This window comes from Dipodomys merriami, unplaced genomic scaffold (assembly GCF_024711535.1).
Source record: "Dipodomys merriami isolate MVZ:Mamm:240054 unplaced genomic scaffold, mDipMer1.0.p SCAF_158, whole genome shotgun sequence".
Taxonomy (NCBI): Eukaryota; Metazoa; Chordata; class Mammalia; order Rodentia; family Heteromyidae; genus Dipodomys; species Dipodomys merriami.
This window is the reverse complement of record NW_027202915.1, coordinates 2,870,614-2,896,509: the sequence shown is the minus strand read 5'-3', so window position 1 is coordinate 2,896,509 and position 25,896 is coordinate 2,870,614. Positions and strand designations below refer to the sequence as shown.

Sequence of the window (25,896 nt, the reverse complement as noted above, 5' to 3'; positions counted from 1 at the left end):
AGGCCCAGAGTTCAGGCCCCATGACCAGACCCAAAAATAAAAAATTAAGAAAGTCTTTCTGACTAACAATATCTGCCAAGAATAAATTTTTATTCAAAGTACTCCAGTAATCTCTTAGAAATACTTAGTAAGTTTTGTACACTTTAACAAAAAACTGTAGTCCTAAAAAAATAAAAGTTAAATACAAGGTAAGAACATTAAGACTATTAGTTCAAAGTGGAACAGTGGCTGAAGTGATAGTGCTAGCATGAGCAAAAGTTCAGGGACAGTGCCCAGGCCCTGAGTTCAACCCCCAGAATCAGTGCACATGCGCTCGCGCACACACACACACAGAGTACAGTGCCTTGGTCTGGAGGACCCTGAAAAACCTAAACATAGAATTTCCCTATGACCCAGCCACCCCACTCTTGGCCATCTACCCAGAACACTACAGGCTAGGATACGGTAAAGACACCTGCACATCCATGCTTACTGCTGCACTGTTCATAATAACTAAGCTGTTAGAACAGGCTAAATATTCTACAGTGAGTAGATTTAAAAAAAAAAAAACCACGTGGTACCTATATACATGAAAAACATGGCCATTAGAAAGAACAGTATTATTATATCATTTACAAGGAAATGGATGTGAAGTGAGGTAAGCCAAGATCAGAGACAGAAGTTTTCTCTCATATGCAGAAGCTAGATATAAAATACAAAATAAATTATACAAGACTCTAGGCATTCACACACAGTGAGTCTAGAGGAGGGTACTCCTTTGAGGAACACAAACATGCAATGCCTATGCACCTCTGATCATATAAAATAGTATTTCTTGAAATGAAACAAGAGGGTTTTTTTCCTTCTTTTTGCCGTTTGTTTTTATCTGTATTTGGGAGGGTGAGGAGGGCACAGAAATAGAGACAAAGGGTGAATAAATGCAGCAGTGATACTCAGTAGACACTACGTGGAAAATGAACTATACAACTGTGTGGGAGGAGACGAGGGAAAAACTCAGAGACAGCGACAGAAGGGGAGACATTGTTCAAAAAGAGATGTACTTATTGTGGAACGGCTATCATTTCCACTAGTTTGGACTAAATCGTCTTTTTGTCCTTCCTCATCTAAGATCTACTTTTGTTATTCTCCTAGCATTCCAGTCCAACCATGGTCTCTTCCATGAGCTACCACAGTATCCATTACAGAACAATTAGGGTTATCTTTTTTTTTTTTTTTTTTTGGTCAGTCATGGGGCTTGAACTTTAGGCCTGAGCACTATCCCTCAGATCTTCAGCTCAAGGCAAGTACTCTACCACTTGAGCCACAAGTGCCACGTCCAGGTTTCTGATAGTTAACTAGAGATAAGCGTCTCACAGACTTTCCTACCCAGGCTGGCTTTGAACCACGATCCTCTGATATCAGCCTCCTGAGTAACTAGAACCACAGGCATGAGCCAATAGTGCCCAGCTAGGGTTTATTATCTTGTGTGCAATCTTTCTGTAGGAAAAGACCTGGCACAAAAATAGGTACTTTATACTGGCCAAATGAACAAGGGACTCTGGTAGCTGTTACAAGAAAATAAAATAAAGCACCCTTTTATACTGTTGCTTGCACTTTTATATATGTATATAATACCACTTAAATATTGAGATACTGTTTATGTATTTACACACCTTGCATATAACTTAATAAAAGTAGAACCCTTACTTAGGATAGAATGCAAGGTCATGTTTTAATCCCAAACTCTTTCTAGACTTATCTTCTATTCTTTGTCATTATTAAATCAAACTATACTTTTTTTTTTTTTTGGTCAGTTGTGGGGCTTGAACTCTGGGCTTGGGTGCTATCCTTGCGCTCTTCATCTCAAGGTGAGCACTCTACCACTTGAGCCACAGCAACACTTCTGGTTTTCTAGTGGTTTATTAGAGATCAGAGTCTCAGGGACTCTTCCTGCCACGGCTGACTTTGAACCACGATTCTCAGATATCAGCCTCTGGAGTAGCTAGAATTAGAGGTGTGAGCCACCGACGCCTGGCAAACTGTACTATTTTTAAATATTCTAGTATATTCTCCTTTCTTATCTTGTTTGTATAATTCACAGAAAGGTGCAAATGAAGTATTCTAACCTGTGAAACTGCTTTATGCTTTTGATAGTATAGTGTATACTAATTTAATTGCACCTTATTTCCATTTATAAGTTATACAATTCTTTTACTGGAGTTCTTAACACAGTATCTCCAAAAAGTGCTCTAGGGATATAGAATCAGGGATCATTAAACATAAATGAGAAGAAAAAAGGTTCACCTCTAGTTTCATTAACCAATGCCCCAAATTCAGTATTTTCTCCCATCTGTATCACAGCAATTTCGCAAAGTAGTATTAAGTACATTTATATTATTAGGTAGTAATTAGGAATTACAATAAACTAGCTATTATTTGGCTCTTAATACACAAATCTCTCAAAAAGTTTTTGTTACATTTGCTGCAACATCTTGCAGTACTGTTAGTGCTAATCCTTAATTCAGTGTTCTAGTTCTTAATTAATTTTTTTAATAAAATGGTAACAACAAAGTACAATTAAGATATACTGTATTTTTTTACTATGCTAATAACTTTTAATACTAGGGTTCCTAAGTAATATGTATCATACTTATATTTGGGCACACTATGTTTTGATGGAAAGTCTGAGACTTACATAAAATTAACAAAAACTGGAGCGGAGCAGTGACTCAAGTAGTAGAGTACTAGCCTTGAGGGGGAAAACAAAAACAGAAACTACCTCAGGGAGCCAGGTGCTGGTGCTCACACCTGCAATTTTAACTACTCAGAAGGCTGAGGGCTGTGGCTCACAGCCAGAGGGGGCAGGCAAGTCCATGAGACTCTAACCTCCAATAAAACTACTTGGGAAAAGCCTAAAGTGGTGCTGGACTTCAAGTGGTAGAGCGCTTGCCTTGAGCAGGAAAGCTCAAGGACAGTGCACAGGCCCTGAGGTCAAGCCCTGACTGGCACAAAGTAAGAAAACACATCAGGGACACGGCCTAGGTCTCAAGTTCAATCCTCAGAATAGGCACAAACAGTAATAAGTTACATTCAAAATTACTCCCCTTTGCAATTTTAACACTCATATCGCAGTACATACCGAATCAACTTGCCATATGATAACAGTTGTATCTTTTGATCCTGTTGCTAGTTTAGTGCCATCATTAGAGAATTTACAAAACCACACTTCATTACAATGCTCCGTAAGTATTTGCTGAGTATAACAGGGAAACTGTCTCCTAAAACAAAGAATTCACACATAAGTATCTTTCAGAATACATTTTAGTAATAATACAAAAGATAAACTCATACAATTTCTCTGAAAGCCACACCATAAAAATAAAGTATGAATATATTTATAGATCTTAAAGAATGTTTAGAAGCTGGTGCTGGTGGCTCACACCTGTAATCCTAGCTACTCAGGAAGCTGATGTCTGAGGATCACAGTTCAAAGCCAGCCCGGGCTTTGATAAGAGTAAGACTCTTATCTCCAATAAACCAGAAAACCGAAGTGGTGCTGTGGCTCAAGTGGTAGAACTCTAGCCTTGAACTAAAGAGCTCAGGGACAGTGCCCAGACCCAGAGTTCAAGCTCCATGGCTGAAAAAAAAAAAAGAATGTTTAGAGCCTGGCACTAAGGACTCATGTCTGTAATCCTAGCTAATAAGGAGGCTAAGATCTAAGAATCATAGTTTAAACCAAGCTTGGACAGGACAGTCCATGAGATGTTTATCTGACTACTGAAACGCTGGAGATATAGCTATGGCTTAATTCTAGTCTTGAACACAAAAAATACTCAGGGACAGCATTAGGCAGAGTTCAATGCCCAGGACAGGTGGGTGCACACACATGCATGCATGTGTACACACAATGTTAATAATGGTATGTTGAAAAAGAAAATACTATAATATTATTTTTTGGTCAAAGTAACTCAAGAAGAAATAATCTACAATGTTTCCATTTAAATTTTTCCCTTTTTAAAGATTAATAATAATGAGATGACAGCATTTTGCTCTTAAAGAAACAGGAATAACGTACTATTTTTAATTACATTACTATCTAGTTAAACTTTAATTGGAAAGACAACTTGACACGAAAAAAAAAAAAAGAGAAACAGCATTGCTATCTGACAATCAGTTTGGATCCCTTCTCAAAGGCTAGTAATATCATCAAGTTTTTGACATGTCATTCCATTCATTCCTCGAACCCTCAGTTCTAAAGCTAGACTAAATATCTGTCATCTATTACTCTCAGTGATAAAGAAATTAAAGCACCTAGGAAACATGTGTATCATATTCCCATCAGTTCATTTCCAAAAAGGGAAGCAAACTTGTAATACCTTCTGAGATTTCTTGAACTATAAATTCTAGTCATCACTTTTTTTTTTTTTTGGCCAGTCCTGGGGCCTGGGAACTGTGTCGTCCCTGAGCTGCTTTTTGCTTAAGGCTAACACTCTACCACTTGAGCCACAGCACCCTTTTTGTTCTGTTTTTTTGTCTATGTGGTACGGAGGCATCGAACCCAGGGCTTCCTACATGTTAGGAAGCACTCTGCCACTAAGCCACATTCCTAGCCCAAATCATCACCTTTTAATGTATCCCAACAATAAATTCATGAACCCAAAAGATTTGGGTTCACCACTGACATAAACCCATTAAAAGAGCCATGACATTATCTAGCCTTTTAATATATTACACTATTGCCTCTTTTTTCCAATTTAAGTGAAAATATTTAAAATCCTCATAAACAAGTCATAGTAAAAGACAAAGTAAAAAACAAGTCAAGAGTAAAATAGGGCAAGGGAGGAAGACCAATAAATACTTCTGATACAACACCTGAAGTCACATACCAGGTATTAATTTAATATTTTAAGATAAACAGTTTATGTTTTTATTAAAAATGGGAAGAGTCAAAAACAGACTACGGTGATGAAGGTATAGCTCGGTGGTAGAGCCCTTGCCCAGTATACATGAGGCTCTTGGTTCAGTTACCAGCAAAAAAGGAGAGGGAAAAAAAAAAAAAAAAGCACACGCACCCTCCCCCGACACACACACACACACACACACACACACACACACACACACACACACACACACACACACACACACACACACACACACACACACACACACACACACACACACACACACACACACACACACACACACACACACACACACACACACACACCCTATGGATACTTAAGCATTATCAGGCCAGGTGCTGGTGGCTCAGGCAGGGTTCAAAACCAGCCAGGGCAGGAAACTGTGTGACTCTTATCTCCAATAAACCACTAGAAAACTAGACTTGGTGCTATGGCTCAAGCGGCAGAGCACTCGCCTTGAGCGCCCAGGCTCAGAGTTCAAGCCCCACAACCAACAAAAACAAACAAAAAACAAAACCAAAGCCTTCTCATAGGTACTTGTAGGTCTGCTATTCCTCACTTTCACGAGTTCTTTGACCGTTTGGTACTGCAGCCACCCCTCCTGTTCAGGCAACAGAACCAACTGCTGATCTCTGGAAAGGTTTGAAAGGTCACAGAAATTGTTTGTTGGTACTTGAAAATTACAGTTTGAATGTTGGAGCTTTAATTTTGGAGTTCATTCTCTTTAATTTTCAGAGTTGACAATCCTAGCTTTTCACTTGTGACAATATCTTCAAACAAATCCTTATCGCTTCCATTGTTACACAGCTATAGAATAAACTCTAGAAAACATTCTAATAAAAGTTCAGAATTGTAAAATGCTAACGTATCTCACAATATCAAAGTTTTCCTCTTACCTACTACAAACATGATCTATAAGTAGAGACACAGAATCCAGATTACTATCAAGTTTGGTGTTGTGGTATAGGCACCGATCCCTTTGTAGTTCCACTGCCTGCCGCAGGAGGGTCTGTAAACGCCGTGGGGGAAGCATCACTGATGGTGGTAAATAGGCTTTAATAGAAGATATTTTAAAAAGAGAAGTAAAAACAATAAACTGTAAACTTTTATTTAAGACATATATTCCTCTTAACTATATTTAACCTTACCCTCAATAAAACCATGTTACTTAATAGACAAGTCCTAGGGAGATAACATAACATGAATTTAAAGTCTATCTGTCAAAACCTACAGTGGCTGAGTGCCAGTGGCTCACGCCTGTAATCCTAGCGACTCAGAAGGCTGAGATCTGAGGATTGCGGTTCAAAGGCAGCCCTGGCAAATAAGGCCCATGAGGCCTTATCTCCAATTCTCACTCAGAAATCAGAACTGCAGCTGTGACTCAAAAGTGGTAGAGTGCTAGTCTTGAGCAAAGGAGCTCAGGGACAGTGCCCAGGCCATGCATTCAAGTCCATGACCAACCAAAAACAAACAAACAAAAAACCCTAGAACAATGTTGCCACTACAGAGATGTGCATGGCCAGGAGGACTTTATAAGTGTTATCACAAAACAAGGTAGAATGTAATGAAAAGAAAATCTAATAATTATTTATCAGTGATGATCAGGCATAAGAAAAAGCTCCACAAGAACAAGTAAAAATCCTGAACAGGCCAGCTACAAGTCCCTGTCAAATAGCTCAGACTGCTGAAGTAACGAAGATTGGAGTACCAATCTTTCAGTACTTCATGCTTCTACCAAAGTACATGGGGTGTGTTTTTTATTATTTGGATTTCTACACCTACCTCAACTTTACTGAAGAGTAAGATCTGAACAGAAAGGTCTTTTATGTAGAGACATTGCAAAAAATGAACTTTTTAAAATTTGGAAGAATAAAACCGTATGTAAAGAAATCTGGAACTCATTATTTAAAAACCAACAAAAATTATAAAATGCTTTCAGCTTAAAGCTATGGTTTCAATGTTATCCCTTTAATCACAGCACTATTTCACCCCAAAAGAAAGAATTCAACAGCACCACAGACCAGTTCTGTAACCGGTGCTCTCACTGACTCCTCAATAAAAGTAGGTCTAGATAAAGTCTTCCTAATTGATTCATAGTATCTACTTCCAAACTACGAAAAAAACAAACATAAAAGTCATGGTTCTCACTCTGAAGTTTATCCAGCAGTTTTGATCGGGAAGCTGTTCCTTTGCCTTCCCATTCTGCTTTTGCTCTTAGGTCTTCTGCATGGCTACACATCAGATACCTAAAACAACAGAGAAAGTAAATACCAAACTTTTTCTTTGAAATGTAATTGAAAAGTACTGAACACACACACACAAAACTTTAACTGGAGGTAAGAAAGGTCTCATGGACATTCCTGTCCAGGCTGGACTAGAACCTTGATCCTTAGATCTGCCTCCTGAGTAGTCAGGACTATGTATGAGTCACTGGTCCCAGCAACAATTTAGTTCTTACTAACACAAATCAAGAAGAGATTTTTCTTTTTAATTTTTGGTGGCACTGGAGTTTCACTCAGAGCCACAGGCCTGCCAAGCACTGTGCTACCTGAGATCCACCCAGACCTCTTTTTGCTTATTTTTCAGGTAAGGTCTTCAGTTTCACAAGGTCTCTCTCTGACTGTGACCCTCCTAACCCATGTCTTTGGTATAGCTGGGATTATTGGAGCACATCACCACACCTGGCTTAATTTGAGGTGGGAGGCGGTATCTCACTACCATAACTTTCCCAAGAAGCTAGGATTGTAAACAGGAGCCACTCTGCCCAGCTTTTGAGAAGAGATTTCTGTAGTGACCCAATTCATTACTACAGTATGGTACCTTCATAAAACTACTAAAATGTGATGACAGTAATAACTGAATACACAATACTATTATTATCTATTAACACAGTAGCACAAGCTTGAACTCTCAATCCTTTTGCCTCTGCCTGAGCACTTATGTCTGGTGTGTGTATATTTGTGTGTGTGTGCCAGAACTGGGAGCTTGAACCCAGGGCCCGTGTGTGTGTGTGTGTGTGTGTGTATGTGTGTGTGTGTGTGTGTGTGTGTGTGTGTGTGTGTGTACCTAGGGTCTGTGTGTGTGTGTGTGTGTGTGTGTGTGTATACCTTGAACCCAGGGCCCGGGTGTGTGTGTGTGTGTGTACCTAGGGTCCGGGTGTGTGTGTGCCAGAACTGGGAGCTTGAAACCAGGGTCCGGGTGTGTGTGTGTGTGTATTTGTATGTGTGAACCCAGGGTCCGGGTGTGTGTGTGTATTTGTATGTGTGTGTGCCAGAACTGGTCTGGGTGTGTGTGTGGATTTGTATGTGTGAACCCAGGGTCCAGGTGTGTGTGTGTGTGTGTGTGTGTGTGTATTTGTATGTGTGTGTGCCAGAACTGGTCTGGGTGTGTGTGTGTGTATTTGTATGTGTGAACCCAGGGTCCAGGTGTGTGTGTGTGTGTGTGTGTGTGTGTATTTGTATGTGTGTGTGCCAGAACTGGGAGCTTGAACCCGGGGTCTGGGTGTGTGTGTGTGTGTGTGTGTGTATTTATATGTGTGTGTGTATTTGTATGTGTGTGTGCCAGAACTGGGAGCTTGAACCCGGGGTCTGGGTGTGTGTGTGTGTGTATTTATATGTGTGTGTGTATTTGTATGTGTGTGTGCCAGAACTGGGAGCTTGAACCCGGGGTCTGGGTGTGTGTGTGTGTGTGTGTGTGTATTTATATGTGTGTGTGTATTTGTATGTGTGTGTGCCAGAACTGGGAGCTTGAACCCAGGGTCTGGGTGTGTGTATTTGTGTGTGTGTGTGTGTGTGTGTGTGTATTTATATGTATGTGTGTATTTGTATGTGTGTGTGCCAGAACTGGGAGCTTGAACCCGGGGTCCGGGTGCTAACACCAGGCTTTGTTATGTTCAAGGATAGCTCTAGCACTCTTAGCACATGAGCCACAGCTCCCCTTTGCATTAACTGGAGATAACTAGAGACTCTAGGCTTCTCCTGCCAGGGTTGGCTTCAAACTGGGATCCCCAGATCTCAATCTCCCAAGTAGCTAGTATTACTGTACAAGAGTGGGCCACTGGCACCCAGCTAATGTTCCTAACAATCCTATTAGGAAGTATTATTATTCTTCCATTTCTAAAATGAGGAAACCAAGGCACAGAATACCTTCAATAGGCTTGGGGAGCTAAGGGGCAGTGGGAGGAGGCAAAGCAAAAAAATATAGGAACCCAGGCATTCTGGCTGTGGATCTTGCTCTCATCCACTGAATTAACTTCACAGCTTCTCAACAATAAATCAAAGCTCGAAAAACCTTACTGTTAGCCAGGCACCACCGGTGGCTCATAATGTAATTCTAGCTACTCAGGAGGCTGAGATCTGGGGATCACATTTCAAAGCCAGCCCAGGCAGGAAAGTCTGTGAGACTCTTATCTCCAATGAACCACCAGAAAACCAAGTGGCTCAAGTGGTAGAATGCCTGGACTGTGCCTGGGCCCAGAATTCAAGCCCCACAACCAACCAAAAAAAAAAAAAAAAAAAAGCTTACTGCTTTTATTGAGTTACTTAACAACATAACCTTAAGAGTTTACATAAATATCACTCAAGAAAGTGTCATTAGGTAACATTCTCGCATCACTCTGTAAAAGGCATTGAAGTTTTTGAGCAGACTCTGGAAACTTTTATTCCTTATTGTATGTGCAGACAGTGGCATAAATACTCAAAGTCATGGTCTCTAGAGAACACATAAGACACCGGAGCTTCTGCACACTATGCAACCCTAACCTGGTTCTGAGTCTTCTCAGAAGAATTGGATTTGAGTAGCAGCAGCAAAGGTATTATTAGTCCAACATGAATCCTTGCTCTGCTATTGCTACAAAGGTAAAGCTCAACTGGGGCTACTATAAGTATCAGAAACTTCTCAGTTAACATAATTACTGTCCCCTTCTTTCCTTAACTGCAAAAAGCAAACAGTCAACTAACCTCTTATCCAACAGCAGAATTACTTGTTCTCTTGGTACTTAATTTATAAATAGTAACTTAGCAATAAAAAAAAAACACACACATAAGGGCTGGGAAGGTGGCTCAGTGGTAGAGCACTTGCCTTGCATGCATGAGGCCCTGGGTTCAATTCCTCAGCACCAAAGCAAAAAGAAAAAAGCCGGAAGTGGCGCTGTGGCTCAAGTGGTAGAGCGCTAGCCTTGAGCTGAAGAGCTGAGGGACAGCGCCCAGGCCCAGAGTTCAGGCCCCACGACGGGTCCCAAAAAAAAAAAAAAAAACACATACATATAGTGCATATAATTATACTCAAAAAGCCCCAAAGGAAGCTGGAAATGGAAGGTGTTTTCCTAAAAATAACTTCTAAAAGAATTAAATGCAAATATGAGCAAAGTCTTCTAAAATTATGCAAAAGTACCCTGTGGTTGATTCTTTACCCTTTTGAAAATTTACACTAACCCTAAGGGGTGTGTGTGTGTGTCAGTTCTGGAACTAAAGGTTTAGTGTATGTGTGTGTCTGTTGGTCCTGGGGCTTAACTACACACTAACTCTAAGGGATGTGTGCATGTGTATGCCGGTCCTGGGTTTGACTACACACTAATCCTGGTGTATATGTGCATGTATATACCAGCCTGGGCTTACACATGAACCCTAAGAGATATATATATGTGTGTGTGCACGCGTGCACATGCACACGCATATGTGCCAGTCCTGGAGTTTAATCTTGGGAGTCTAGGGGCTGTCCTTAAACTTTTTTGCTCAAAGCAAGAGCTCTACCACTTGATCCATAGCTCCAGTTGACTTTTCTACCTGGTGTAGCTTCAAAACCACAATCCTCAGATCTCCTGATTACAGGTGTGAGCTACTGGTACTCGGCTAATCCTCAGTTTTTAAATGAATGTCTATGTGTGGACAGTCACTTGGAATAATTGAAAGGCAGTGCTGGCAAGAAGCAATGGGTTCTGACCTTAGTTTTGTACATCGTTAACCTTTGGGCTATTTCCTTGTGTGAAAATTCAAGAGATAAATCTGATCACTTTAGAATAAAAACTACATTAAAACAAAAGAAAAGCTCAGGGATAGCTCCTGGGTCCTGAGTCAAAGCAACAGGACTGGCATCTCCCCCACCCCCCACAACAGTAATTAGAACCAAGTGATAAATCAAGGTTTGAGACTTGTCCTTTTGATTTGCTTTATCTGGTGCTGGTTACTTAAGTTTCTGAGACTTAGCTCTCTTATCTGAAAAGTGAACCTTTTATCACCTTTAGGCCCATAAATGCATTACGTCTTAAGATATTATTTTAGACAGCAAGTTCACATTACATAGTAAAAAATACTATTAAGAACAAATAAAATAGAGCTAGGAAATGTCCAATATACAGTCTCAAGAGAGGGTATATACCTCAAGAGAGGGTATTTGGACTTGGGACCTGAACAACTAGTAGCAAAATATTAGAGGAAGTGCATTTTACACAAGTACTCACGTGGCTTAAGGCAACAAGCCACGGATCAGAAAAAATTTGTACCACTAGAGAATAATGAGTAAAGGGGAAAGAAACAGGGTTTGAGGATCTTGTGGACTTGAAAACAGATTTGGGATTTTAAGTGTGCTAGATGACATAGGAAAAAGTTTTAAGCAAGAGTGAAATGACTTAATCTATGTTGGGTCCCCTAACCCCTTTTTTTTTCTTTCCTTTTTTTGCCAGTCCTGGAGCTTGAATTCAGGACACTGTCCCTGAGCTTCGTTTGCTCAAGGTAAGCACTATACCACTTGGTCTACAGTGCCACTTCTGGCTTTTTCTGTTTATGTGGCACTGAGGAATCGAACCCAGGGCTTCCTTCAGGCTAGGCAAGCACCCTACCACTAAGCCACATTCCCAACTCTTAATTTATGGTTATATTATAGACTTCTCCAGTTGTTGTTAGAAATATGCGTTGCTACCAGAGTTTGAAGGCATTTCAGTAAGGTATGTAGGGGAATGGATGGAAACACACCTTAAGTTTACTTTAGACGTAATCACCTTTGAGGTCAGTCCAGGCAAAAGGTTATCAATAAAAAGGCTAAGCATTTTGATATGCACATCATCCCAGCTATGCAAAAGTAGGAGGACCATAGTCCAGGAAAAAAAAACATGAAACACGATCTGAAAAATAATTTTAAAATAAAGCTCATGGGCTTCAGGGCAAGGCTTGGCTTGTTCAACTGGTGGAGTCCCTGCCTAGCAAGCATGATGCCATGTTTAAACACCTGCACCACAAAAACCAGAATCACCGCCCATCTGTTCATTCAAGCAGAGACTGTGAACTATTAGACATGCTATTAAATATACAAAGTAGCACTTCTCATGTGAGGGTGAGCTTAAAGATCTACCAGCCTACAGACAGAACATGAAGGTATGAGGCCTAGGACCAGCCTGCAGACAGAATGTGGAAGCACGAGGCCTAGGACCAGCCTATAGCAAGAACGTGAAGGCACGAGGCCTAGGACCAGCCTAGAGAGAGAACGTGAAGGCACGAAGCCTAGGACCAGCCTACAGAAAGAATGTGAAGCATGAGGCCTAGGACCAGCCTACAGACAGAATGTGAAGCACGAGGCCTAGGACCAGCCTGCAGACAGAATGTGAAGCACGAGGCCTAGGACCAGCCTACAGACAGAATGTGAAGCACGAGGCCTAGGACCAGCCTAGAGAGAGAACGTGAAGGCACGAAGCCTAGGACCAGCCTGCAGACAGAATGTGAAGGCACAAGGCCTAGGACCAGTCTACAGACAGAATGTGAAGCACGAGGCCTAGGACCAGCCTGCAGACAGAATGTGAAGCACGAGGCCTAGGACCAGCCTGCAGACAGAATGTGAAGCACGAGGCCTAGGACCAGCCTAGAGAGAGAACATGAAGGCACGAAGCCTAGAACCAGCCTGCAGACAGAATGTGAAGCACGAGGCCTAGGACCAGCCTGCAGACAGAATGTGAAGCACGAGGCCTAGGACCAGCCTAGAGACAGAACGTGAAGGCACGAGGCCTAGGACCAGCCTACAGACAGAATGTGAAGGCACAAGGCCTAGGACCAGCCTGCAGACAGAATGTGAAGCATGAGGCCTAGGACCAGCCTGTAGACAGAATGTGAAGCACGAGGCCTAGTACCAGCCTAGAGAGAGAACATGAAGGCACAAGGCCTAGGACCAGCCTGCAGACAGAATGTGAAGCACGAGGCCTAGGACCAGCCTACAGACAGAATGTGAAGGCACAAGGCCTAGGACCAGCCTACAGACAGAATGTGAAGCACGAGGCCTAGGACCAGCCTAGAGACAGAACGTGAAGGCACGAGGCCTAGGACCAGCCTGCAGACAGAATGTGAAGCATGAAGCCTAGGACCAGCCTACAGACAGAATGTGAAGCATGAGGCCTAGGACCAGCCTGCAGACAGAATGTGAAGCACGAGGCCTAGGACCAGCCTAGAGAGAGAACATGAAGGCACGAGGCCTAGGACCAGCCTGCAGACAGAATGTGAAGCACGAGGCCTAGGACCAGCCTAGAGAGAGAACATGAAGGCACAAGGCCTAGGACCAGCCTGCAGACAGAATGTGAAGCACAAGGCCTAGGACCAGCCTAGAGACAGAACGTGAAGGCACGAGGCCTAGGACCAGCCTGCAGACAGAATGTGAAGCACGAAGCCTAGGACCAGCCTACAGACAGAATGTGAAGCACGAGGCCTAGGACCAGCCTAGAGAGAGAACATGAAGGCACGAGGCCTAGGACCAGCCTGCAGACAGAATGTGAAGCACGAGGCCTAGGACCAGCCTAGAGAGAGAACATGAAGGCACGAGGCCTAGGACCAGCCTGCAGACAGAATGTGAAGCACAAGGCCTAGGACCAGCCTAGAGACAGAACGTGAAGGCACGAGGCCTAGGACCAGCCTGCAGACAGAATGTGAAGCACGAGGCCTAGGACCAGCCTGCAGACAGAATGTGAAGCACGAGGCCTAGGACCAGCCTGCAGACAGAATGTAAAGCACGAGGCCTAGGACCAGCCTAGAGAGAGAACATGAAGGCACGAAGCATAGGACCAGCCTGCAGACAGAATGTGAAGGCACAAGGCCTAGGACCAGCCTAGAGAGAGAACGTGAAGGCACGAGGCCTAGGACCAGCCTGCAGACAGAATGTGAAGCACGAGGCCTAGGACCAGCCTAGAGACAGAATGTGAAGCACGAGGCCTAGGACCAGCCTAGAGACAGAATGTGAAGCATGAAGCCTAGGACCAGCCTAGAGACAGAATGTGAAGCACGAGGCCTAGGACCAGCCTGCAGACAGAATGTGAAGGCACAAGGCCTAGGACCAGCCTGCAGACAGAATGTGAAGGCACAAGGCCTAGGACCAGCCTACAGACAGAATGTGAAGCACGAGGCCTAGGACCAGCCTAGAGACAGAATGTGAAGCATGAAGCCTAGGACCAGCCTAGAGACAGAATGTGAAGCACGAGGCCTAGGACCAGCCTGCAGACAGAATGTGAAGGCACAAGGCCTAGGACCAGCCTGCAGACAGAATGTGAAGCACGAGGCCTAGGACCAGCCTAGAGACAGAATGTGAAGCATGAAGCCTAGGACCAGCCTAGAGACAGAATGTGAAGCACGAGGCCTAGGACCAGCCTGCAGACAGAATGTGAAGGCACAAGGCCTAGGACCAGCCTGCAGACAGAATGTGAAGGCACAAGGCCTAGGACCAGCCTACAGACAGAATGTGAAGCACGAGGCCTAGGACCAGCCTAGAGAGAGAACGTGAAGGCACAAGGCCTAGGACCAGCCTACAGACAGAATGTGAAGGCACGAGGCCTAGGACCAGCCTAGAGAGAGAACATGAAGGCACGAGGCCTAGTACCAGCCTGCAGACAGAATGTGAAGCACGAGGCCTAGGACCAGGCTCAAGGAACCTCAAACACATAAATAAGATTTTGAATGCAAGATTCTTTTTTTTTTTTTTGTCAGTCATGGGACTTGAACTGTTGGCCTGGGCGCTGTTCCAGCGCTCTTCAGCTCAAGGCAAGTGCTCTACCACTTGAGCCACAGCACCACTTCCGGTTTTCTAGTGGTTTATTGGACATAAGAGTCTCACGGATGTTCCTGCCCAGGCTAGCTTTGAACCGCGATCCTCAGATCTCAGCCTCCTGAGCAGCTAGGATTACAGGCATGAGCCACTGGCGCCCGGCTTTCAATGCAAGATTCTTAGCAAGGACTTGGACCTGGATGTGGGGCAAATAGGTGTAGTCCCAACTACTTGGAAAGCAGGAACATCATGAGCTTGTGGTCAGTTCCAGACAAGGTTAGGAGAACTGTGAGCTCAAGAACAACCCACTGGTGCTAACCAAAGCCCAACCTCAAAAGAACAAAAACAGAAGGGCTGGGTTGTATCTCGGTGATAGTGTGGCTATAAAGTGAGGCACCCCAGTGCCACCACAGCAAATCAGCAAAACTCTGGTACATGAGGCCATTTTTCCCCCTTAAGAAGTCTGTATAAATTTAACTGCTTACTGGGATCTAAACCACCAGCTTTTTATAAATTTTGAAACAGGGTTGGGAAGGTGGCTCAGTGGTAGAGCGCTTGCCTTGCATGCTTGAGGCCCTGGGTTCGATTCTTCAGCACCACATAAGCAAAAAGAAAAAAAAGCCGGAGTGGCGCTGTGGCTCAGGTGGTGGAGTGCTAGCCTTGAGCTGAAGAGCTGAAGGACAGCACCCAGGCCCAGAGCTCAGGACCCACGACCGGACCCAAAAAAAAAAAAAAAAAATTTTTGAAACAGCACTTCAGCTGGGTATGCTGGTCTACACCTAGCACGCAGGCAGCTGCAGCCAGACTATGAACTCAAGGCCACCATGGGCTTCATAGCAAGACCCCAGCTTAAAAACAAACCAAAAACCCCAACCAAACTATATAAAAAAGAAATAGCATTTCATGGACTACACATATTACTGCTTTAAATATTTTCCTGTTCCCATACTGATAGCTTCCTAGGATGACAAAACGGCACCTGTGAATTTGCCCAGGGAAGTCTGATCTAAGAGTTTAGCAATATTCTAGTAATTATATCCCAGAACAGAAACAGCCTCTTCCACCTGGAGCCTGAGCACGTGGCACCCTTACCCACTGAGAACGTGAATGCGCTCTGTGTTGTATTTCAGGGGCGTCAGCTCGCAGCGCAGAACCTGAAGTGCCTCCAGCACCTTGCCGTCCTCCAGATATTCCAGGTACTTCTGCTGCAGCAGCAGAAACTTCATCCTCTGACATGACAGAAAGTAGCAGTCAGGGGAAAAAGTTGATGGAAGTTTCAGAAAATGTTTGTGCCTAAACAGAACAGTAGAAACCATTCTACTATACCCTTTGAAAATAATTATATAAAGCTTCAAAATATTCTGGTTTAAGTCATAGTAGGCAAAATGATTCTGCTCAATTCTATACCTTAATAAAAAAAACAACAACAAACAAACCCTGCTTTGAATGAATAATCAGTCTCAGACAGGATCATTAGTGATGGAAGCATCAGCATGACATTTGCCAGAATTTTGTTTCTTGTATGAAATCACAAGTATTTTAAATGTGCTTTAAACATCTGACTTATTAGGGCATTGAGTGGATTTACGCAACAAGTTTTTAAAAGATTGGAGAAAAATCAGTGAATGGGTAGATTATTTAAAAACTACCACATATATGCTATGAGTATATGGGAAAGTCCTTGCCTAGCATGTGTGGCTCTGAGTTTGATCCCCACACTGCAAAAATTATCATCACCAAAAAAAAACAAAAAGCCACACACAAAAGATGGACTAAACCCAGGTGTTGGTGGCTTGCTCCTGTAACCTAGCTACTAAGGAGGCTAAAAATCTAAGGATCGAGGTTTGAAGCTAGCCTGGGAAGGAAAAGCTGACACGTCCTGGAAGTGGAACTGTGGCTCAAAGTGGCAGAGTGCTAGCCTTGAGTTAAAGAGCTCAGAGACAACACCCAAGCCCTGAGTTCATGCCCCATGACTGACCAAAAAAAAAAAAAAAAAAAAAAAACCCACAAAATTAGAAACACTGGGTAAAAAAATAAATGCAGATTTCGCCTATCAAAATTAAGAGTTCTGTAACAATACTAGAAGCACGATCTCATTCTCTTCTAGTAAGAGACTAAGTGATGTCTACAGGAGAAGGATGAATGTAAAGGTCTTTAAGAAAATTCAGTATTTGTGTATTTATAATAATGTGATCACTGATGCATTTAACAATGAAGCACAATTATTATAAGCTTTTTCCCCTAAAGGATAAATCACTTTTTCAGCTAACAATGAGGCACTGTCCCATTTAATATTTTTCTGAAATCACTTTTATTTCTATTATTTTTAATATTATTTCACCATTTTACTTTTAACTTGTAAGTGATCATTACAATTTTAGCAGCTTTTTAACTAGATGAGAGACATTTATGTAAAGCCACCTCTGGAATTTCTTTTAAACTTTAAACTTAAGGACCACCGCCCTGAAATAACTCTTTCATTGTATGTACTACTTGTGGTGCTTGAGGAAACCAAATGACAGTAGAAAACAGACAGTAAAGACTCCAAGAGATACAGTAAAAACCTAAATGACAACCCTTTCTGGTGCTGCCACAAAATGGTATAGAGAGAACTAAGAGAACAATGGGTGTCAGCTAAGCAGAAGCCAGAAGGCATAAAATACACGCTTATAAAAATTAGACCTAGGCAAAGTAAATATAAGCCCTCACAGACAAACATCCAAATATATCATTTCTTTATAAAATACACTGCTTAGGCTTAATAACTTTAAAATTATAGAAAAAAAAACCATAACAGGCAAGCTTCTATAGCTCTAGTATAATTACGCAGTTAGACTGATCAATGTTTCACAAAGACTAAACACTGAGATGCTTTAAAAAATGTTGTATAGGTTCCTAAAATTCATGTGCCAAATTAAAAAATATATTTTAAGGCTCATCAGATGACAAAAATGAAAAAAAAAGGAGAAATTTATATTTGAAGTTCTCTCTGATATCACCTTTTATTTTTACTTTTTATGCTGGTCCTGGGGCTTGAACTCAAAGCCTGGACACTGTCGTTGAGATTTTGTGCTCAAGGCTAGTGCTTTACCACTTGAGTCACAGCTCCACTTTGGCTGAAGATAAGTTATAGTCTCAAAGACTTCCTGCCTGAACTGCCAGATCTTAGCCTCCTGAGTAGCTAGTATTATAGGCATGAGCCAGATATTCTTAATATTTTGCTTTCTTTATAAACTCTTTATAAACCAAGGAGCTCAATCAAATAAATTCCCATACTGCTGAAAGTTTTAACTTAGGTCTCTATCTGTGATTTAAACTTGAGAATCACATGTAGTTATAGAATCTTATTGCCAACATGTGGTTTAATTTCTAACCATCTGGGAATTGGGAGGGAGTTCTTAACAACTGAGAAACTTTTTGCTTTAAATTCAGTATTTCTTGTTCATTTATTACCGAGCATGAAGATCTGAGTCCACTCTCCCCTCTAATCCAGTGTATGGGCATGGTACAACTGCTATTTCTCCCTTATTTTCCCATCAAGATCTTGACCACACATACTATTCTCATTCTACGGGGAAGAGGTGGGGCCAGAGAGAGGAGGAAGACTGAACTTTGAGAGAAGCCAATATAAACCATGTATTCCTGTATTTACACAGAGAATGCTGTAAAAAGCAGTGCAAGAGGCTTTCTCTATGAGCCATTTTATCCAGATGAAGACAAAGAACACCCTCAAGTAAATATCAAGTCTTGGTTCGCTGCATGGCAACTAACATGCTCCAGTGACCAGTGCAAGAAATCTGCTTCAGAGAAAAATGTGTATTCTCTTAAAAACCAGTCGAACCCAAGTAATTTGATTCATATATGAGAAGTAAAACTGTTTTTACCTCCTCAAATTTAGAGCACAAAAACGTAAATACACTCTCAAGAAAAGAAAGACCTTTTATAATTTACAAATGATGTTAATAAAGTTCTTTAGAATCAGGTAAGACTGAAGTTTGCTCATACAAAGTCTGGGCTCTAAATATTATTTTCTATAAAAGATCATGGACTTGGGGCTGGGAAGGTAGCTCAGTGGTAGAGCGCTTGCCTTGCATGCATGAGGTCCTGGGTTCGATTCCTCAACACCACATAAGCAAAAAGAAAAAAGCCAGAAGTGGCACTGTGGCTCAAGTGGTAGAGCCTTGAGCTGAAGAGCTGGGAGACAGCGCCCAGGCCCAGAGTTCAGGCCCCATGACTGGACCCAAAAAAAATAAAATAAAATAAGATCATGGACTTCTAAAAGGAAGGAGAAAATAAAGGAAAGAAAATAAAACTATATTCTTTCAATTTCTAATTAAGACTTCTACAAGGTTATTTCTGGTCTGATGACTTGGGCTCAGTACCATTTCTTTCTTTTAACATCTAATAAAAACCTACCATTGGAGCCGGGCGCAGGTAGCTCACACCTTTAATCCTAGCTACTCAGGAGGCTGAGATCGGAGAATCTCGGTTCAAAGCCAGCTCCGGCAGGAAAGTCCGTGAGATTCTTATCTCCAATAAGAACCACTAGAAAACCGGAAGTGGTGCTATGGCTCAAGCAATAGGGCGCTCTCTTTGAGCTGAAGAGTACAGGGACAGGGTCCAAGCTCAGAGTTCAAGCCCCAGGACCGACCAAAAAAAAAACAAAAACAAAAAACAAAAATAAAAAACCTACAATTGGGTAGAAAGGTGGCTCAGTGGTAGAGTGTTTGCCTAGCATGCATGAGGCCCTGGGTTCGATTATTCAGCACCACATAAGCAAATAAAGCCGAAAATGGTGTTGTGACTCAAGTGGTAGAGCTTAAGCTGAGAGCTAAGGGACAGTGCCCAGGTCCAGAGTTCAGGCCCCATGACCACCACCAACAACAACATCAACAAAAACCTACAATTGTGGGGCACCAGTGGTTCATGCCAGTAATCCTAGCTACTCAGGAGGCGGAGATCTGAGGATCATGGTTCAAAGACAGCCTAGGCAGAAAAGTCGGTTGAGACTCCTATCTCCAATCAATCACCAGAAAACCAGAAGTGGCCCTATGGCTGAAAGTGGGTGAGTTAGCCATGAGCAAAAGAAGCTCAGGGACAGTGCCCCAGGCCCCGAGTTCAAACCCCAGGACGGGAGGGAAAAAAAAATGAGGAGCAATTTCAAAAATGCCGAATGGAATCTTTAAAGAACAATTCTTAAAGTGGGAAAACAGCTGGAAGCCCTTTCTTAGTATAAATACCTAAACAGTTTGATGGTATGAGGATCAGAGATTTACTCTTCATCTTATTAGATCCTCTAATGTCCTATGGTACTGAACAGGCTTAAAAAAGAAAGTATTCCTCCTCATTGTCTACAGCTATCTCTTCGCCAGTTTACTTGCTGTTCCTACAGGTTTCTAATGAGTCACAATCCAAATCCAACACAGAAATCTTAAATTACTCTTAAGAATAGAAAACAAATGTATTAAAATTTTTTTACTACTAAGTTATAGACATAATTTGGGTACAGCATAAAAAAGAAAACAACTTCTAAGACACCATATATACACTTACTAAAAAAAGAGAAAAAAACCTAACTCCACAGACAAGTCCTTTGTAGTCACTGTATAGTACTGTAACTGGTCCACTGGAAGAGTCTCCTGTTTTATAGTCTGTATTTTCAATCATTCAGTCAGAACCAAAGATTTGTGAAAAACTGCCCAACTAAAATCTACTATGTACTTAGGTTTTAAACTCCAAACACCTTTACTGGGAAAAAAGGAAAAAAAAAAAAAAAAGGAATCCTCCAAATACAGATGTTTAGCTACTTCAATTCGTTTTGTTGTTAAATTCCACTATGAATTTAATAATCTCACAAGTTAATTTAAATAAATGAATCTATGTTCATAGTTGTTTAAACCTTTTATGTTATGTTACTGTACAAATTGTACTAAGAATTTGAAAACTTTTTTTTTTACAAATAATGAAATTAAAAAACAAAAAAAACCCTGCAGACTCTAATGTTTATGGACAAAGACAGAAAGGTTTAATGTCTGACCCAATTTTAAAAAATTGTTCAGTCATTTACTAATATTTAACAAACAGCAGGCTTCCCTACTTCACTTCCTATTTGCCTTCTTTCCCTCCCCCACTGACAGGAAACTGCTTTTGACAACAAATGAATCAGCTAGAAGTTTAAAGGCCAGCAGCCACCAGTGAGCAGATGATTCTTCCCAGTTTCCAACCCCCAGCACTTAAAATATCTCCCCCCTTCCTTTTCCTCACCAATATTTACTGAAGAATTAAAAATCCATCTGTATAAGAGATGTGTTAAGGTTTATGCAAAAGACTAGCAGGTTAAACTATACAAAACTGATCTTGTCTCGGGAATGAGGCCAGCCAAGGAGGCCTAGTGGTGGAATCTGCACGCAGTCTGCCTGACACTCAGTTTACCCAACTTGGAAAAGTAGTGAGCACACCAATAGTATTGTTTTAAATCAACTATAATTCCCATAGTGCTGTCTTAAATTGACAATAGCTCCCAAAGACTTCCTCAAAGCAATATCTAATAGCTTCTTAAAGCTGTGCCGTATATACATCCATTTTCTCTTTTATCATCAGTATATTCCGTATTTAAAATATGCCCTTGACTATCAAGCGCCTATCAGCCCTTTCATGAAAAGCATGGTGAGCTTTCAATAGAAATTCTATGGGCTTATTTGATAAGTATGAGCTAAAACATACAAAACACATTTTCAAACACAAGGCAATACATCCTAGTTTACAGATCAGATAGGAGACTTAGTCATTTTAAAAGTCTGCTCTCAGTTACTAACAGCCTACTAAAATAGACATAAATGTGAAACTAAGAACAAAAGTGTATTTACCACAATTATTCCCAACAACGTTTGAGAGATTTCAAGCGCGCCTCTTACCACAATCGCATGAGGAGAATGCACTAAAGGCTTTAGCTCATTCAGGTCATTTTCTGCCTGCAGAAATCGTGTGGAAGAAAAACAGACACGTCACCAGGCGCCGGTCCGCGCCGGTCGGGCCGGGCGGGACGGGCGGCGGGCGGCGGGCGGGACGGGCGGCGGGCGGGACGGGCGGCGGGCGGGACGGGCGGCGGGCGGGACGGGCGGCCGGCGCCCCTCCTTTACCTTATCCCAGTCTCCTTCCATGACATGATTGCGGAATTTGGTGGCAGAGGGATGTTCTAAGCGACATCCTGACTCTTGCATGAGGAGGTCCACAGTCTGGCTGCGGGAGAGACACAGTGTGAACGGCCCGGCCGGGCCTCCGCCAGCTGGGGCCTGGCGGCCGAGTCGCGGCCCGCCCGCCCGCTTTCCTCAGTCCGCTCGGCTCGGCCTCCAGCGTGAGCCGAGGCTGAGAGGCCTACGGGCCGGGGCCGGGGACAGAGCCGGAGCCGGCGTCCCGGGGCCCCGCGGTGGCAGCGGCTCCGAAGAGCAGGTGACGAGGCCGGCGCCGGACGGACGGACGGACGGCCGCGGGAGCTCCCCGGGGTCCGACTTCCAATACCAGACACCCCGAACGCCGCACCCGCTTCCTTCCTCCGCACTAAAACCAGCTCGTTTACCACGGCGGGTGCGGTTCCCCGTGCCCCCTTCCCGGGCCGGGCCGGGCCGGGCCCACCGCGCGGCCCGACGTCTACGGAGCCTCGCCCGCCGCCCGCCGCCGCCGCCCGCCGCCGCGCGTCCGCCTCAGGACGCCGCTTCCTTCCCGGCGCAGTGTCATCCGGCCGAGCCGCCCCGCGCCCCGCGCCCCGCGGCCCGGCTTCGAGGCCGGGAACTGTTGCACGTTCGGCCGGTCCGGGCCCGGCTCCCGGGCCTTCCCTCCCCGCGTGTGCGCGCGTGTGCGTGCGCGTGGAAGGCTCCGGGGCCGCGTCCACCCTCGCCCAGACAGGCGTTCAAGGTTACCCGAGTCCCTGTGGGCGCGGGGCCCGGGGCCGGGCGTCCCCTCCCGGAGCCCGCGGTCTCGGTTCCGATTTCACCCGGGCCGGGCCGGGCCGGGCCCGGCGGGCGGGCGGGCGGGGGTGGAGGTGCGGGCCCGGCCCGGCCCGCGCGCCCTCCGCGCGCCCCCCGCGCGCCCCCGCTTACTTCAGGCCCAGGCCGTTCAGGTGCTGGCCGATCAGCCGGATGACGTCCTCGTCCGACTGCGAGAGCCGCTTCTTCTTCTTGAGGCTGCTGCCCGGCTCGGGGGCGGCCAGGGCGGCGGCGGCGCCGGGGACCCCGTTGTTGACACTCGGGCCGGTGCCATTGTTGCCGGCGGCGGGCGGCGGCAGCCCGTTGGCGTGCGCCAGGTCCCCCGCGGCCGCCGGGGACGCCTCCCCGTTCTGCGCCGCCAGGCAGGCGAGCTCCGGGGTGGCGCCCGCGCCGCCGCCGCCGCCGCCGCCGCCTCCTCCCGCCCCGTTGGCCTGCATGGCGCCGCCGCCGCTGGCCGGGCTGGGCCCGCTGGCTCGGGGGCCGGCGGGGGCGGCCGCGGGGAGCCCCACCACCAGCACCACGGAGGCGGCGGCGGCGGGCGCGGGCGGCGCGGGCGCGGGCGCGGGCGGGGGGGAGCGGCCTGCGCGGCCCGCCGAGGCCCCGGGCTCTCCTGCTCCCTCCGCCGCCGAGGCTCGGGGCTTCTTCCGCGGGGGCGGGGAGGCTCCGCCGGCGTCCGAGTCGGAGGAGGAAGCGGAGGCCAGAGTTTCCTCGCCGAGAGAGGCCGTGGTGGGGCCGGCGGGGCGCGGGTCGGGTCGCCGGGCGGCGGAGGGGGAAGGAGGACCGGCCCTTCCCCCCCCCTCCGGGCGCGCGGGGGGCGGCGGGGCTCGGCCCCGCGGCTGGGCCCGGCGGGCGGCGGCGGCGGGGCGGCGGCGGGCGGCGGGGCGGCGGCCGCCTGGAGCTGTGCGCGCCGCGGCGCTCCGAGTGTTGATTCTTCCCCGGCTGCTGCCTAATGGAGTCCGGGCCGCGCGTCACAGGAAATGCCTATACTGCCCCGCGCTCACTTCCGGCGGCAGGTATGGAGCCTATAGGGGCTGTCATCGGCACGTGCGCCCGGCGGCGCGGCGGGGCGGAGGAACGCCCGGCGGCGCGGCGGCGGGGCGGGGCGGCGCGGCGGCGGGGCGGGGCGGAGGGCGCGGGGCGGAGGGGCGCGGGGCGGAAGGGCGAAGGGGCGCGGGGCGGAGCGGAGGGGCTGGCGGGGCGGAGCGGAGGGGCGGAGCGGAGGGGCTGGCGGGGCGGAAGGGCGAAGGGGCGAAGAAGCGGAGGGCCGCGGGGCGGAGGGCCGCGGGGCGGAAGGGCGAAGGGGCGGAGAGGCGCGGGGTGGAAGGGCGAAGGGGCAGAGGGGCGCGGGGCGAAGGGGCGGAGGGGCGGAGGGGCTGGCGGGGCCGAAGGGCGAAGGGGCGGAGGGGCGCGGGGCGGAAGGGCGGAGGGGCGCGGGGCGGAGAGGCTGGGGGGGCGGGTGGAGGGGCAGAGGGGCTGGGGGGCGGGTGGAGGGGCGGAGGGGCTGGGGGGGCCGGGTGGAGGGGCTGGCGGGGCGGAGGGGCTGGGGGGGCCGGGTGGAGGGGCGCGGGGAAGGGCTGGGAGGCGGAGGGGCTGGGGGGGCGGGGCGGGGGGGAGGGGCTGGGGGGCCGGGTGGGGGGGCGGGTGGAGGGGCGGAGGGGCTGGGGGGGCGGGTGGAGGGGCGTGGGGGCTAGGGGAGCGGAGGGGCTGGGGAGGTCGAGGGGCTGGGAGGCGGAGGGGCTGGGGGGGCCGGGTGGAGGGGCGCGGGGAAGGGCTAGGGGGCGGAGGGGCTGGGGGGGCCGGGTGGAGGGGCGCTGGGAAGGGCTGGGAGGCGGAGGGGCTGGGGGCCGGGTGGAGGGGCTGGGGGGGCGGGTGGAGGGGCGTGGGGGCTAGGGGAGCGGAGGGGCTGGGGAGGTCGAGGGGCTGGGGGGCGGAGGGGCTGGGGGGGCCGGGTGGAGGGGCGCGGGGAAGGGCTGGGGGCCGGGTGGAGGGGCTGGGGGGGCCGGGTGGAGGGGCGCGGGGAAGGGCTGGGGGCCGGGTGGAGGGGCTGGGGGGGCCGGGTGGAGGGGCGCTGGGAAGGGCTGGGAGGCGGAGGGGCTGGGGGGCCGGGCTAGCCCGGCGCGCGTCCCGCTCGGGGCGGGGCGGGGCCCGGCGGGCGGCCTCGCGGTGACCCGGCCCGACCCCGGGCAGAGGCGTCGCCGTCCCGCCGCACGCCCTCTGGTGCCCGGGCGGGGCGCAGGCCTCCGCCGCCGGCCTGCAGACCCGGGGACCGCGGGGTCCCGGGCCGGGCTTCCTGCGCAGTCGGCCCCGAGGCCGAGGTCCGGGCCGGCGTCCCCGCGTCCCGCCCGCACCGGCGGTTTGGCGACTCCGAGGCCGTGGAGAGGCTTCTCCGCCCGCCACGAAGGCGAGGTCGGTGGGAAACGGCGCCCGCGCCGACCCCCGCCCCGAAGCAGGGGCGGCCGAGCTCCCTCCGCCTCTGTGCTCTGAGGGGCGGCGCGCCCAGACCGGGTGCGTGTGCGTGCGTGTGCACCGAACGGCCACCGGACTGTGTGCGTGTATGTGTGCGTGTGCACCGAACGGCCACCGGACTCTGCGTGTGTGTGTGTGTGCACCGAACGGCCACCGGACTCTGCGTGTGTGTGCGTGTGCACTGAACGGCCACCGGACTCTGCGTGTGTGTGTGTGCACCGAACGGCCACCGGACTCTGTGTGTGTGTGTGTGTGTGCACCAAACGGCCACCGGACTCTGCGTGTGTGTGTGCACTGAACGGCCACCGGACTCTGCGTGTGTGTGTGTATGTGTGCACTGAACGGCCACCGGACTGTGTGTGTGCGCTGAACGGCCACCGGACTGTGTGCATGTGTGCACTGAACGGCCACCGGACTGTGTGCATGTGTGCACTGAACGGCCACCGGACTGTGTGCATGTGTGCACTGAACGGCCACCGGACTGTGTGTGTGCACTGAACGGCCACCGGACTGTGTGTGCACTGAACGGCCACCGGACT

The 25,896-nt window shown here is 47.5% G+C and overlaps 1 protein-coding gene across 4 annotated transcripts in view; it reads right to left on the bottom strand.

Annotated features, from left to right (window-relative positions):
* Positions 1–23,343, bottom strand: part of Wdr26 (WD repeat domain 26) — a 46,430-nt gene extending 23,087 nt beyond the window's left edge. For 2 of the 4 annotated variants that reach the window (XM_070023262.1, XM_070023264.1), the window contains exons 1-7: positions 23,006–23,343; positions 22,049–22,148; positions 21,776–21,880; positions 16,002–16,138; positions 7,050–7,147; positions 5,798–5,954; positions 3,119–3,257 (exon numbers count right to left, since the gene is read on the bottom strand). In XM_070023262.1, the coding sequence (XP_069879363.1) occupies positions 3,119–3,257; positions 5,798–5,954; positions 7,050–7,147; positions 16,002–16,138; positions 21,776–21,880; positions 22,049–22,148; positions 23,006–23,328 (1,059 nt within the window). In that variant the 5' untranslated portion in view covers positions 23,329–23,343. The remainder of the gene's footprint in view (positions 1–3,118; positions 3,258–5,797; positions 5,955–7,049; positions 7,148–16,001; positions 16,139–21,775; positions 21,881–22,048; positions 22,149–23,005) is intronic. The other 2 variants (XM_070023263.1, XM_070023265.1) reach the window with 1 other exon arrangement.
* Between the last annotated feature and the right edge of the window lie 2,553 nt (positions 23,344–25,896).